This window comes from Aquarana catesbeiana, linkage group LG10 (assembly GCF_042186555.1).
Source record: "Aquarana catesbeiana isolate 2022-GZ linkage group LG10, ASM4218655v1, whole genome shotgun sequence".
Classification (NCBI taxonomy): Eukaryota; Metazoa; Chordata; class Amphibia; order Anura; family Ranidae; genus Aquarana; species Aquarana catesbeiana.
This window is the reverse complement of record NC_133333.1, coordinates 40,121,605-40,137,123: the sequence shown is the minus strand read 5'-3', so window position 1 is coordinate 40,137,123 and position 15,519 is coordinate 40,121,605. Positions and strand designations below refer to the sequence as shown.

The 15,519-nt window shown below is 42.2% G+C and overlaps 1 protein-coding gene across 2 annotated transcripts in view; it reads left to right on the top strand.

Annotated features, from left to right (window-relative positions):
* The window catches only part of LOC141110607 (cornifelin homolog B-like), a 66,117-nt gene extending 54,461 nt beyond the window's left edge, over positions 1 to 11,656 (top strand). For both annotated transcript variants that reach the window (XM_073602045.1, XM_073602046.1), the window contains exons 3-4: positions 3,073 to 3,209; positions 7,446 to 11,656. In XM_073602045.1, the coding sequence (XP_073458146.1) occupies positions 3,073 to 3,209; positions 7,446 to 7,535 (227 nt within the window). In that variant the 3' untranslated portion in view covers positions 7,536 to 11,656. The remainder of the gene's footprint in view (positions 1 to 3,072; positions 3,210 to 7,445) is intronic.
* The last annotated feature ends 3,863 nt before the right edge of the window (positions 11,657 to 15,519 follow it).

Sequence of the window (15,519 nt, the reverse complement as noted above, 5' to 3'; positions counted from 1 at the left end):
GTTCAGCACTGGATGAAAGATGCAAGGGTCTGTCAGCAGTCCAGAAACTCATTGACCTTTTATACACACACACTAATTACAAGAAAACAGATCACAGGGGAGGATGGTTACCTTTAATAGCCATTCAAACCCCTTTGTGTCAACTTGTGTGCATGTTATCAGGCCAAAATCACCAGGGTGTGTAAACTTTTGATCGGGGTCATTTGGGTAGTTTCTGTTGTCATTATGATTTAAATAGAGTAAACACGGTTGATTGATAATAAATGGCTTCAGCTAAACACTAACCATGAGTGAAAGAAATGTTTTTGTGTTATTCATATTCTCTGAAAAATGGCCAAGAAATTATAAATTCTGCCAGGGTATGTAAACTTATTAGCACAACTGTATATAACCACTAAACTACTTCAGTGATATGGCTACTTCTCAAGCATGGTTGGCGCTGAGATGGTGTGGTTCTTGGCTATTTATGGAATCATTTAAAAAAATTTTTTTTTCATATAATGAGCAGCGATGAGCAATATTGGCAAGGAGTGCTGGTCCTTCCAGGAGGCAAAGCTAGAATAATGTCTTATGCCCCGTACTCACGATCGGACATTCCGACAACATCCATGGATTTTTTCCGACGGATGTTGACTCAAAACTTGTCTTGCATACACACGGTCACACAAATCTTGTCGGAAATTCCGAACGTCAAGAACGCGGTGACGTACAACACGTACGACGAGCCGAGAAAAATGAAGTTCAATAGCCGGTGCGGCTCTTCTGCTTGATTCCGAGCATGTGTGGAAATTTGTGCGTCGGAATTGTGTACACACGATCAGAATTTACGACAACGGATTTTGTTGTGGGAAAATTTGAGGTCCAGCTTTCAAATTTTGTGTGACGGAAATTCCGATGGAAAATGTCCGATGGAGCCTACACACGGTCAGAATTTCCGACAACAAGCTCCCATCGAACATTTTCCGTAGGAAAATCCGACCGTGTGTACGGGACATTAGGTGTTGCTTCCGAATGCTAGCCACACACTAGTAAAATAGGAATTCTAAATCAATAATTTTTAGAACATTCTTTTGATTTCATATGCCCCGTACACACAATGGGATTTTCTGACGGAAAATGTGTGATAGGACCTTGTTGTCGGAAATTCCGACCATGTGTAGGCTCCATCACACATTTTCCATCGGAATTTCCGACACAAAGTTTGAGAGCAGGCTATAAAATTTTCCAACAACAAAATCCGTTGTCGGAAATTCCGATCGTGTGTACACAAATCCGACGCACAAAGTGCCACGCATGCTCAGAATAAATTAAGAGTCGAAAGCTATTGGCTACTGCCCCGTTTATAGTCCCGACGTACGTGTTTTACGTCACCGCGTTCAGAACGATCGGATTTTCCAACAACTTTGTGTGATCGTGTGTATGCAAGACAAGTTTGAGCCAACATCCGTCGGAAAAAATCCTAGGATTTTGTTGTCGGAATGTCTGACCGTGTGTACAGGGCATTATAGGTTAGTGGGCTCAAATCGATGATAGTTTTTGATGGTAGTGACAAAAAAATTTGAAGGAAAGAAATTTAATTTTTTTCTGTAATAAGCAAAATTCTGGAAAATTGTACATATTGTAATTCTCATGTTCTGGGCATAGCAAAAAACTATTTAATACACCTGTAATTCTATTCAAGAAGCAGGTCTGGACATTTGGAATTTTAAGGCTTTTTTAAACAAAATTAGCTGACTCAATGATGACAAGACTGAATGCTCTGAATTTCTGTAGGAACATTCAAATAAAATTCTACATAAAGTTGGCACAAGGCAGGATGCCCACCTTGCAGTTTGTTGAGGGACTGCAGGATCTGCATCACCATCCTGATTCCCCATTGCCTACAAAGAAAAGGATGAGGTTTAGGAACATAGAGGTGAGGTTGGGATACCGGAAGGGTTTCCTCGGCCAAAACAAAATATATCAACATGTACAAGGTCTATCCTCCAATCATTACTGGAGGAAAAGTCAGTAAAACAACGACTTAGGCCCCTTTCACACTGATGCGGTACACCAAAACAACGGGACATAAAAGAAGTCAATAGGAAAGCGCAGCTATCCAGCACCAAACCCATGGGCATGCTACGTTGCACCTGTGGTGCCATCAAACCGCACTGCATCATTGTTAAAGGGGCCATAGGGATAGATGCCTGTTAAACTCTATATTTCTAGATGGTAGGTTATGTGGTCAGAGATCAGTGTCAGAGTTTACATCAAATATGGCACCAACATCCCGTTTAGTCAAAAACAAGACATATAGAAGATATGGGACTTTAAAGGTGCAAGTTATATAAAGACAACAATATGTAAAGTAAAAAAATGATGTACAAATTTTATTAAATGAACAACATCAGTAAAAACAGTGCATACAGTATAGTCATGGCCATGTATGTGTGCAAGGTACCCTATTATTGACAATGATTTACTGTGATCACGTTCATGTTTTCTACATGTTTCGCCATATGGCTTCTTCAGGAAAGAACGTGAAAGTTCATTAAATACCGAGACCTATAGTTTGACAACTCATGTTGTGAGTCTAGAGGCCCGAGCTATATTGAATTTAAAATGAAAGATGGAATCCGTCACAATCGTCCACAATCCAAAATCCCCCGAATAATGCCAGGTTACCCGTAGGAAGGGGTGAAAAGTAATATACTAACAACAATTTTGTATAAGTATCTTCGGGAAGAATTATCTGAAAGAATAAACTACTAAACTGGAAGCCTCTACCGTCCATAGGAGAACAGGAATTGCATCACAGGGAGAGTAATGTTTGGTTTGAGAAGAACACCCCCTTTCCATCAATTTGGGGCACAAATTCCCCCAGGAAAGAAAAAGAACGGAAGATGGTCTGCACCCTGCTCAACAGACAATGCCTGTTCTCCTATGCAGTACAACGTGAGGCTTCCAGGGATCCCAACAATGTATACTTCTTTATTTCTATATTTCAAGATGTATCAGTTGAAGCTAGATTTCCATTTGGGGTCGTTCTAGCTATCCTTAACTCTTATTGCGTTCTTTTATCTCTCTTAGGTCTTTGTGGAACATTCTTCCCGATATGCTTAGCTTGTAGAGTGGCCTCAGATTACGGCGAATGCTGCTGCTTGCCAGTGATTGGTGGTGCCCTGCTTGCCATGCGAACAGGAATCAGGGAACGGCACCGCATCCCGGTACGAGTTTTGTTACTATGTAACCTTTGGCAGATTTTTGTAAATAGAACCTGTATTAGCTTTTATCTAGAAGCCACATAAGTTCCTTTAATCTACAGTATGTATCAGTAATTACTGTTGTGATCAGTCTATTCAGCACTGTGCAATGTTTTTCTGCTTCTCAAGATGATGTATTTGTATTTATGCGTTTTTTAAGGGTACCAATCTTAAACTGACAATACATGGATCGAAATTCAGCCGATTCAACAGGGACTAGCAGAATTTTGACCCATGTATGGGCACCCTGGTTGATCCATCGATTGAATTGTGTACAACCAGCCTGCACAAACAGTGTGTGTGGTTTTCTTTGAGTAAAGTCAATCCTTTTCTAAATCAAATGTTAAAAGCAAACAAAGCAACAAAAAGTACATTCAAAAAACATTTGTCAAGGCCAGTCATTGCCCTGCCTGTCAATAAATCTCTCTATTTAATTGTGGTCAGACCAACACCCATTGCCTGAATAATAGGATCATTTCCTAGCCCAAGGCTCCAGTCCCTGTTAGTTCCCACACTAGGGCTCACACCCACTCCAAATGTGCAGATACCATGGAGGGTCCACTGTCCCGGTTGTTACACAGACATGCTGGAGGGTTGATTTAATCTATTTGTTTGGCTTCTTTTGTCATGTCTGGCATTTTGGGTGTCTACATAACAGGAGAGTACACAAGTAAGTGGAGGAAGTTGATTTAAATAGACTTGAATAAATCCCTTGGTCAGATCTTTATGGTTGGGTGTCTGAGGAATAGAGAGTTGAACAACAGGTTGGAGGGTTGACTGGATGCTTTTGATTGAATTCCTTTGTCCAGCTGGTCTCTGGATGCCTCCATGACAAGGCCGAATAACACAAGAATTTCTGGGAAATCTTAAAAAAGTACACATTTCCCTAGAATGTGATTCAAGTGAATGGAGCTTCACTTGGCTAGATTAATATTCTGCTCTTCAGTAAATCAAACACAGTTAAGTTGACCCACTGATTGACAACAATACACTCCCTTTTTGACAAAAAATCATAAAGACTGATAACGCGATTTTTTTCCATTTCATAGCCATGCAGACATAGTGTTACTTTTATATTCTTCCCACCAATCTTATCTTAACAGCTGGAAAAAATAAACCTTTACGTTCCACAAGTATGAACACATGAATAGCCATGGTGTTTATTAGTGATAGACAACCTTCACCTTATAGTAACCATGCTGTATGTGAGACAAGATGGTGGCACCCATTGGGGGAAGAACTGAATCTTTCGGGACAGACTGGAGAAAATTGACAATTTTCTCTGTCACAATTGCACTAATACGGCTACAATCAAATCAAGTGGGACAGACTGGAGCAATTTACAATTTATTCACTGTTTATACATTTGTGAATTGTTGCTGATTAATTCACAATTGGTTCCTATAAACGTGTGCAAATAAACCAGATATTTCTACCCAAAAGGGGAATTTCTGCTCGTCTGCCTCCACCTACCCTCCTCTTCTTTAAGTTTTGCCACTTCTTTTTATGGAAGGGGAGCAGGTACCTGGTTTTGAGAGGTATCCACTGTCACTTTTGGTCACATTGCCACAGCATTCGAAGAGGAAGTTCGCCCCCCCCCCCCCCCCTTGCCCCACAGCCTTCTGGACACGTCACAGGTCCCAGAAAGCTACAGGACCATTCACAAAGTGCAGCATAGCTCCTCACAGCCGGCTTCCTAAAGTAAACCTGGACACAAAGACGGCCAAAGAGCCAGCTGGGGTGAGGACCACGCTGGATTGCTGGACAGGTAAGTGTCCTATTATTAAAAGTCAGCAGCTACAGTATTTGTAGCTGCTGACCTTTTAATTTTTGACTTCTCGGGTGAAGAACCGCTTTAAAATGTACGACACTACCCAAATTTACTCACAAAGCCCCCTCTCCCCCTCTTAAGCATTTTTTCGTTTACCTTGTTCCAGTAGCAAGAAACCGATTTTATTACACCCAGTGGCATCATCATGTTTGTAGCTTAATTCCTAATGACATAGGCATGCCCCAGAACTACATCTCTCAACAGCCCCCTTACCTAAACCAAGAGGGGTTGATTTACTAAAGACAAATTAAGCTGTTCACTTTTACATGGGAATGTTCCCTTAGCTTAGCCTTAGTGAATGAAGTGAAGCTCTGCTGATTTTTTCCAATCACGTGCAAGAGAATAACGCAGTCTTTTTTAAGTTTTCCTTGCACAAATCTTGTGCAAAATGAATTTTCACCACATTCACTTAGCTAAGAGAAAATTCCCTTGCAATGTAGGCAGCCCATGTGAACCCCAGTGCATGAGCAGGCTCATGGAAGTCAAGGCAGCAGCACTGTTTGGCTGGGAAAAGAATCTATGTATGTACAGAGGGGCAGGGAGTGGTAGGAAACAATGGCATACTGATGAAAAAATACACAAAAAAAAAACAAATGTTACAACAATCAATGCCTAAAGGTAAGTGCAAATGTTGACATTCTCTTTAAATGCTACATTTGGTCCCAGCCCTCCTATTGGTCAATTACAGGACTTTTTAATTTAAGTGAAAAGATCAACTGCTTAAGAATCAGAATGGGCGGGCCCAAACTCATCTTTTACAGTGGAGGTGAGATTTGTGATTTCTGCTGCAAGGCCTAAATGTTTACTACTTAAGCCATTGTGCTGCTTATAATGACCCAACATCTGGATGCAAAGACAAGACAAAGGGTTTCTGCACAGACAGTAGCCATTGTAACTGCATGAACAGCCATTTGTCTTTATAACTAGGGTTGGATATGCTATGGAGAAGCATTTGAGAAGTTGACCCTTTGCTCTCTCCAGTCCTGTTTTTAATTAGTCCTCTGTCGTCAGAGCCTTGTTTTTCTTCTTGTTATTGCATTCTCCCTTTGAAGCTGTCTTCAGAGGGACCTGGAAAAATGTTGCCCTAGGGTCTCAAATTCTTGATTTCCGCAATATGAATTCCAGGCCACTCTCACTTTACTTCCCCTCATAGAGAAGTAGGATCAAGTGTCAACCAAGCTAAGTGCAGAAGGATTTTACTTTGCTGTTCATACCCCTAATTGGTGTGTTGGTGTTCTTTCTGGTGTAATCTGAAGAAAATGGGGTTAGGTCTGTTAATGAATGTTAATACACATATGGAACCTTTCCAAAGCATTGCTCCATCAACCCTTGGAGAACACTTGATACTACAGATTTGGTATCATTTGTTCAAACGGGAGCTCCAGGCGATCAGCTTGCAGCACTGGGGACCCCAGTTTGAATCCCATTCAGAACATCTGCATGGAGCTTGCATGTTCTCCCTATGCTTGTGTGGGTTTTTTGCTGGTTTTCACCCACACTCCAAAAGGTCTGCTGGAACGTTAATTGGCTCCTATCTAAGCTGGCCCTAGTATATTTGAAGAACCTTAAGCCTCCTGTAGACAATAGGTTGCAGGAAAGAAAATTGCTTGATTACCCCATCAACACATTCAGTTTTGATGGGGAAATCCCTCCCACACTACAAAAGATATACTGGAAGATTAATTGGCTCCTATCTAAAGTGGCCCTAGTGTAGGAATGCATGCGAGCTAGGAACCTTAAGCTGGGTATAAAGGGAGCTACTTTCTTTCTACTTTCTTTCTTGAAACCACGGGTTGCAGGAAAAAAAATGTAAACATTCAGTTTTGATGGGGAAATCCCTCCCGCACTCCAAAAGATCTACTGGAAGGTTAATTTGCTCCTATCTAAATTGGCCCTAGTGTATGAATGCATGTGAGATAGGAACCTTAAGCCGGCCCTAGACTATGTGTTGCAGGAAAGAAAATTGATTGATTCCATTGTTTGACTCCCCCATCAACACAGTCAGTTTTGTTGGGGGAATCCGTCCCACAGAGCCATTGTATGCTCCCGGCGGGGGACTTTGGAATTTACTGTGCAATCTCGGTTCCCAGCAGCCAGTAGCAGGAACACTAGTTTGTAAAGGGATTGTAATGGGTTTGGTCTCTAGCAATCTCATGTAACATGTTCCCAGTCTCTAACAATGTCCTACAACATGTCTGTAGCCACACGAGCCTTCACCAATCTCTTATCATCTCCACCAGTATCCCAGCATTCCATCACAATCTTCAATACAAATACATATAATGTGCAGCTTGAGGCCCCCTATATCTAGTAAATTAACCATCACTGATTTGGATAGTCTTTCTAATTTCTCTTTTTTTGCATTCCAGGGCACCATCTGTAATGACTGTGTGTGCCTCACCTTCTGTGGACCTTGTACGGTGTGTCAGATGGCGCGTGAGCTGAAGGCCAGGAAATGAGAGGCCCTGCAAGACAAGCTGGAGACAGGATGAATGTATATACATAGTTCAGCTTTGCTTTTTTTTTATGTGATGTAGTGCATGAGGTTATGAAGCAAATTAGTACTCCCTCCCCCCCAACTACATAGTATGTGTTTCCTTTCGGCAGCCCCTCTGATTTAACTGCATGGCCCCTGGTGTTTTTCTGTCTGATTCAACTTCTGCATCCTTTTAGCAAAAAATGAACTGCCATGATACACAGAACTGGACAAAAAACAAACAAATGGTCCATCAAGTCTTCCCCTTTTTTTAATTTGTTGGGTTTTTTTTTTTACTTTTTTATAATTTTTGTATCTGAGTATAGATCAGTTTGTCTCAAGCATGTTTACATGACTCACTACCTCTGCCGGAATACTGTTCCAAGCATCTACTGCTCTTTGATAAATATTACTTTCTAAGGTATAAGTATGCTCTGCTTATTGAGGGGCCAAAGGAAGAAAGAGAGGCCCCAAGGCTCAGCAGGATTCTTATAAACTAAGCTAGCTAAACTATACCATATGTATGCTGTCACAATCCAGCATTTAAACACAGGAAAAAACTCCACTGAAACCCAATCCTTGGGTTTTGAATAAGGCCGGCCATAGATGATTCAAACCTTGGCCGGTTCAGCGGAGCTGGCTAAAATTCGAACCATGTATGGGCAGGCTGAATGCACCCAAGTTGATTGGTCAACTTTGGGTACAACCAGCCTGCTGGATTTTACATGCGATTATCACTAGTGGCTGCTATAGCCGCTAGCAGTAATCACTGTCAATGACTGGGTGTGAGGGATTCCCCTGTCAACCTGTGGTTGCAGGAAAGGAATTTACTCAATCTATGGCTTGCTTAAGCCGTTGAAGAGGAGCGACAGTCCCCTATCCAAAATTGTTATAAAATCATCCTTGTGATTCTTGTCCTATGTACCTGTAAAATCTTTTATTAAATATCTCCTCTGGGCATTCTGTCAGCGGTTATTGCAGATATGGGCATCTGAAGCCCGCCCCTCTGCATTTCTGGGATTTTGGTGCAGCTGGCTGCCCAGCATGCACCTCCCAGTCTCGCGTATACAAAGTAATGACACTGCGTGGTGCCCATTGTTGGTAGCAGGGTGCCCGAAGACTCCTGGGATCAATGATGCCAGTTTTCCAGGAGTCCACAGGATAGCCTAATGATGTAATCGCCAAGGAGGGACAGGAACTGCTACGAAAAAAAAAGAAAAAGGTACTTTCCAAAAAAAAATAAATACAATTGTATAATATCCATTTATTCATGCATCAAGGATGGGCATTGTGATTGGGATACCATTACAAAATGGGTGAAGATCTGCTTTAATGTAAAGATGTATAAGCCTTTGCCAACCTATTATTTCAATTTGGTACCTTAAAGCTCCAAGTTGTTTCCAACCTACCAGATTATGTACAAAACAAAGAATGGACAGTGCTTCTGCTTCTCCCATCCATCTTCGCGCCTGCTCCATTCCGCTGGATGATGGAAATCAAATTACCAAAGAGAATGTAAAAAGATGAGAGTCGCACTCCATGATTAGATCATTCTTGATTTTTTATTCTGTTAGCTATTAAGTGGCTGCATACATGCAGCCCAGGACACCTCACTCTCTAAACGTGTTTCGCCCCAAAGAGCTTGCTCAGAAGGATAAAGTAGGAAAAAGCCCTTTTGTGGTGAAACGTGTTTAGGTAATGTGGTGTGTTCGATGGATATATGCAACCACTTTATTGCTAAAAGAATTGAAATATCAAGAACAAGCTAATCACGAAAGTGCAATTCTCATCTTCTTATATTTCATGTTGGAGCGGAGATGGGCTACAGGAGCAGGTTCCCAGATATTCCATAAACATTAAGAGGTGCAGGTTTGGTGCGGTGCCAAGAATTTGAGTATGCTTTTACTAAAGAGAAAAATTTCAGCCTGGTGATGTATACATCATGGTAATCAGTGCCTGGACAAGGTCATCCAGCGCCCAGGGCAAAGATGACAAACTGCCCCCCCCACTTCCCTTAGGGTTAGGGTTAGCAGTAATGTCGCTGTCGCTACTCAGCCTTGTAACAGAAGCAACTGGCACAGGGTGCTCCCATCCCTGCAATAAACCATTGCGCCCACGGCAGCCAGCCCCTCCTGCCCACCCCTTGTCTCGGGCCTGATGGTAAGACACAGGCTGACGATATTCTTTATGACATTCCACCCTCACCAGCTTGGTGCAGGAGCCAGGCTGTATGCCTAAAATTTGAACCAAATAGAGAGCATGCTGAGGCAGCTATAAACAGGCCACGCAGCACATGGGTAGGGAATATGGGGTGTTATAAGGGTTATTATCCCTGAATCCTGACACTGAGGCAAGAGCATTTAGGGAGTTCTTAATAAAAGTCCACTTTTCCTTTAAAGAAGAATTGTAGCTGTGGATATTTTTTCATAGAACCAGCTTGCACCAATGTAACTATGCATGTACTATACCTGTGGCATCCCTCTAGAACAGCCTTTTTAAACCAGGGTTCCCTGGATGCCTAGGGTTCCTCCAGAGATTGCTCTGAGTTTCTTGAGCAATTTGTGCATCTCATAAGTTCCCAATGACACCAATGATCTTTTTAACTATCTGTAGGGGAGAATTATTTGCAATGACCACCAATGTTAGAATCATTCTTCCCAGTGACCACAAATACTAAGGTTCAGTGAGCTGTAGCTATAGTAATTATCAGCAGGGGTCCCCCGAGTCCAGAAAGTTATTTGAAGGGTTTCTCCATGGTAAAAAGGTTGAGAAAGGTTGCTCTAGAAGCTGGAAATAACTGTGGTAGACACCGCTACTATAGTAATCTCCAGTTGCTTCTTGGTTCCATGCCAAGCGACTGTCCTACTGCATTGTGAACACAGGAGGCTGTCCACCAAGTGCCATTCAGAGAATGCTTTGCACTCTCTCAATGAATGCAAACTGTTTTCTGATTGGAAGAGGCGGAGAGGCAGGGAGGTTACATCACAATCTCCACCTCTTCTAATCAGAGTATGCTTTGCATTCATTGAGAGAACACAAAGCGGTCTCTGAATGGCACCCAGGCTGAGAGGACCAATGCAACTATGTCCAAGCTGATCCAATGTAAAAATATTTTGCAACTGCATCTGAAATTTTTCTTAAGGTTGTAAATACGATAACGTATTTCAAATAAAACTAAAGTTCTTACCTTCTTCGTTTACAATAAGGAGCAACTGCATGTTAACCTTCCTAGTGTGACCAGTGGACAGGGAAGGGAATAGAGCAGAGTTTCTCAACCAAGGTTCCTTCAGAGGTTGCTAGGGGTTCCTTGAGCAATGAGCAAATTCTACTTCTTAGATAGTTTCCCATTGACACCATTTATTTAGCTATCTGTACAGGGGAGAATTGTTCCCAATGACCACAAGTGTAGGGAGCATTCTTTCCACTGACCATCACACTAATGTATCACGCGTTGTAGATATAGTAATTATTAGTAGGGGTACCCTGACACCGGAAATTCTGGAATAGAGTGACAACTCGTGAGTCTTTGACCCTTTGATCTGACACTTGGAAGTCCCATTCTGGACAAGTTGCCGACCTGCAACTTTCATCGTGATCCTTTTCTCCTGTAGGTTCTCTGTCACAGTAATCTCTCTGTAGGTCAACACCCACGAAGGAAGGATTCAAGAGGAGATCCCAGATGTTTCTCACATCAAGTAGATTGGTGGTCTGGGGGCATATGGATAAGTCAGTTGTACAATGCACTCTCCTTCTGTGTAGTCAAACCAATTTTGGTAGTTTATTGTGGAATTGCCCTTAAAAAAAAAATATTGTACTTGGGAATAGCATAGTTCTTTTTTTAATTAAAGCCTTCTTAGATATTGAGCTTGATGTTGGTGGACTGACAGAAGTAAGTCTTTAGATTACCTACAATGCTCAGACGAGAGAGTAAAAAACATATTATGCAGAGGAATATGGTTATAACGTAATGTATCTCCCTAACTCTTTTGTATTTTTCACTTTTTAAAGAAGCTGATATTTTTGTATTATTCTCTGAAAGTTGCATGTTTTTGAATTTTATATTTTATGATAAAGCATAAGAATAAACAAAGCATTTGTACTCAGTGTGGTCTGTGATGATTCATTTGTGGCTATATATTATATGCCTTTTTTTCTGGTTTAGCATAAAAGCTTACATTCAAAACAGGTATTTATGAACTTTGTCAACTGGCATGTAAGCACTGTACATCAGTATGCTGCATTTACACAAAATATAATAATGCAATGTTACATAGTTACATAGTAGGTGAGGTTGAAAAAAGACCATCAAGTCCAACCTATGTGTGTGATTATGTATCAGTATTACATTATATATCCCTGTATGTTGCGGTCGTTCAGGTGCTTATCTAATAGTTTTTTGAAACTATCAATGCTCCCCGCTGAGACCACCGCCTGTGGAAGGGAATTCCGCATCCTTGCTGCTCTTACAGTAAAGAACCCTCTACGTAGTTTAAGGTTAAACCTCTTTTTTTCTAATTTTAAGCAGTGGCCACGTGTCTTGTTAAACTCTCTTCCACGAAAAAGTTTTATCCCTATTGTGGGGTCACCAGTACAGTATTTATAAATTGAAATCATATCCCCTCTCAAGCATCTCTTCTCCAGAGAGAATAAGTTCAGTGCTCGCAACCTTTCCTCATACCTAATGCCCTCCAGACCCTTTATTAGCTTTGTTGCCCTTCCTTGTACTCGCTCCATTTCCAGTACATCCTTCCTGAGGACTGGTGCCCAGAACTGGACAGCATACTCCAGGTGCGGCCGGACCAGAGTCTTGTAGAGCGGGAGAATTATAGTTTTATCTCTGGAGTGGATCCCCTTTTTAATGCATGACAATATTCTGTTTGCTTTGTTAGCAGCAGCTTGGCATTGCATGCCATTGCTGAGCTTATCATCTACTAGGACCCCCAGGTCCTTTTCCATCCTAGATTCCCCCAGAGGTTCTCCCCCCAGTGTATAGATTGCATTCATATTTTTGCTACCCAAATGCATTATTTTACATTTTTCTACATTAACCACATACCAACCAGCTGCCGCAGTTGCACTGCGGCAGAATGGCATGGCTGGGCGAAACGTCGCTTCGTCCTATGGCCACTAGGGGGCGCACGCGTGCCCCCCCCCCCACCCCCACCCCCACCGAGCCGATGTGAGTGCCCAGCGGTCTCGATCACCGCCAGGCTCCCGCGATCGCTCGGGGCACACGGAGAACCCGGAACTGTGTGTGTAAACACAGAGTTTCCAGTTCTCTGAGGGGAGAACTGACAGATCCTCTGTTCATACAGAGTATTTCCCTGCACAGTCCACATCCCCATTCAGTTAGAACACAAACTAGGACACACATTAACCCCTTCACTGCCCCCTAGTGTTAAACCCTTCACTGCCAGTGACATTTTTACAGTAATCAATGCATTTTTAATCGCACTGATCGCTGTATTAATGCCAATGGTCCAAAAAATGTCAAAATTGTCCGACGTGTCCGCCATAATGTCGCAGTCACGATAAAAATCACTGATCACCACCATTACTAGTAAAAAAAAATTATTAATAAAAATGCCATAAAACAATCAATATACGCTTATTGCGATTTTTTTTTTTACCAAAAATATGTAGAAGAATACATATCGGCCCAAACTGAGGGAAAAAAAAATGTTTTTTTTTATATATTTTTTGGGGATATTTATTATAGCAAAAAGTAAAAAATAATGCGTTTTTTTTTTCGAAACTGTCGCTCTTTATTTGTTTATAGCGCAATTAATAAAAACCGCAGAGCTGATTAAATACCACCAAAAGAAAGCTCTATTTGTGGGGAAAAAAGGACGTCAATTTTGTTTAGGAGCCACGTCGCACGACCGCGCAATTGTCAGTTAAAGCGACGCAGTGCCGAAGCGCAAAAAGTGCTCTGGTCTTTGGTGAGCCAAATGGTCCGGGGCTGAAGTGGTTAAACCTCATTTGCCATGTAGTTGCCCACCCCATTAATTTGTTCATTAATGTAATAATGTCATGGCAAGATATAGCAAGTTCAGTTGTAAGAAGTGTTCCTGTCCATTATAGAGTTTTTCAATAATAATCTGCGCTGACGCCCTTTAGACTCGGTTCACACTGCAGTGACTTGGGATGCGACTTGTGAGACCCCAAGTCGCATGACATGTGAAATCCCATTTTAGTCAATGAGAACTGTCTTAATTAGCACTACTGAAGTCACTCCGACTTTAGAAAAGGTTCCTGTACTACTTCAACATTGCAACATTGTCCGTCGCATTGCAACATTGCGACGGACAGATCGGAGACTTTTGACACATTTTTGGGACCATTGACATTCATACAGCGATCAGAGCATTAAAAATGCACTGATTACTGTGTAAATGACACTGGTAGTGGAGGGGTTAACACTAGGAGGCGATCAAGAGGTTAAGTGTGTTCCCTTAGCATGTTCTACTTACTAGGAACAAACGACATGTCTCCTCTCCTCTGACAGCACAGGGATAATTCACAAATCCCTGTGCTGTCAGAGGAGAGGAGACATGTTGCTTGTTCCTAGTAAACAGGAACAGCGATATGTCTCCTCTCCTACTCAGTCCTATCCCCATACAGTTAGAACATGCTAAGGGAACACACTTAACCCCTTGATCGCCCCCTAGTGTTAACCCCTTCACTACCAGTGGCATTTACACAGTAATCAGTGCCCGGCCAAAAAAGGGAAGGACGTACCCGTACGGGATTTTGCCCAGGAGAGCCATTGTGCCGCAGTATATCTGCGTGAGCCGGGCGGGAACCGGTTAATTTCAGTGTTTGCTGATGATAAAAAGCTAAGCAGGACAATAAGTTCACCACAAGATATAGAAACTATAGAAGACCTCAATAAAATAAAAGGGTGGGCAACTACATTGCAAATTACAGTGATACCTCGGTTTGCGAGTAACGAGGGATAGCAGCATTTCGCAAGACGAGCTATATTTTTTTAGAAATCCTGACTTGATTTGCGAGCCCTGTCTCGTAAGATGAGCAGGACTCAAGCCACTGGTGTATGTATTACTGTATGTGGCCAGAGGTCCTTGGGGGCGCTGGAGAACTCGGAGACGCTTGGAGACACTCCCAGCTGGGTGGGGCGGGCAGTGTCAACAGTGTCCCGGAAGTGTCAACAGTTCCCGAGTGTCCCCGAGTGTCACCAGCGCCCCCCGCACACCTGGCCAAATACAGTACTGCATACACCAGCAGTGGTTATGGAATGAATCATATGAATCATGAGAGTTATTTCTTATGAGGAAACTCGCTTTGATATACGAGTGCTTTGGATTACAAGCATGCTTCTGGAACGAATTATGCTCGTAAGTAATCCAAGGTATTACTGTAGTTTTAATGTTATAAAAAAAAATCATCTTTGAGGAGAGCTCTCACCCCTGTCTTCTGTTTCTGTGATCATTATTGCTGATTTCTTATATGTAGCACTCACCCCGTAGGGAGCTGCTTGATGTGTCGGGTCCTCTATTCTTGTGCCCACGATTCTGCTAATGACTCTGTACTCTCTGACACACCTGGCTGGGCTGAAGATATTGATGTAGACACCTGAACGTATAACTACCACCCAACACAGCAATACATATACACCAGAAAATAGCACAGAACTGTTTAAGTATTAACAAAGTACACTATATTGCCAAAAAGTATTGGGACACCTGCCTTTACATGCACATGAACTTTAATGGCATCCCAGTCTTAGTCCGTAGGGTTCAATATTGAGTTGGCCCACCCTTTGCAGCTATAACAGCTTCTTCTTGGAAGGCTGTCCACAAGGTTCAGGAGAGTGTCTATGGGAATGTTTGACCATTCTTCCAGAAGCATATTTGGGTTGAGGTGTTCTATTGGGTTGAGGTCAGGACTCTCTGCAGGCCAGTCAAGTTCCTCCACCCCAAACTCGCTCATCCATGTCTTTATGG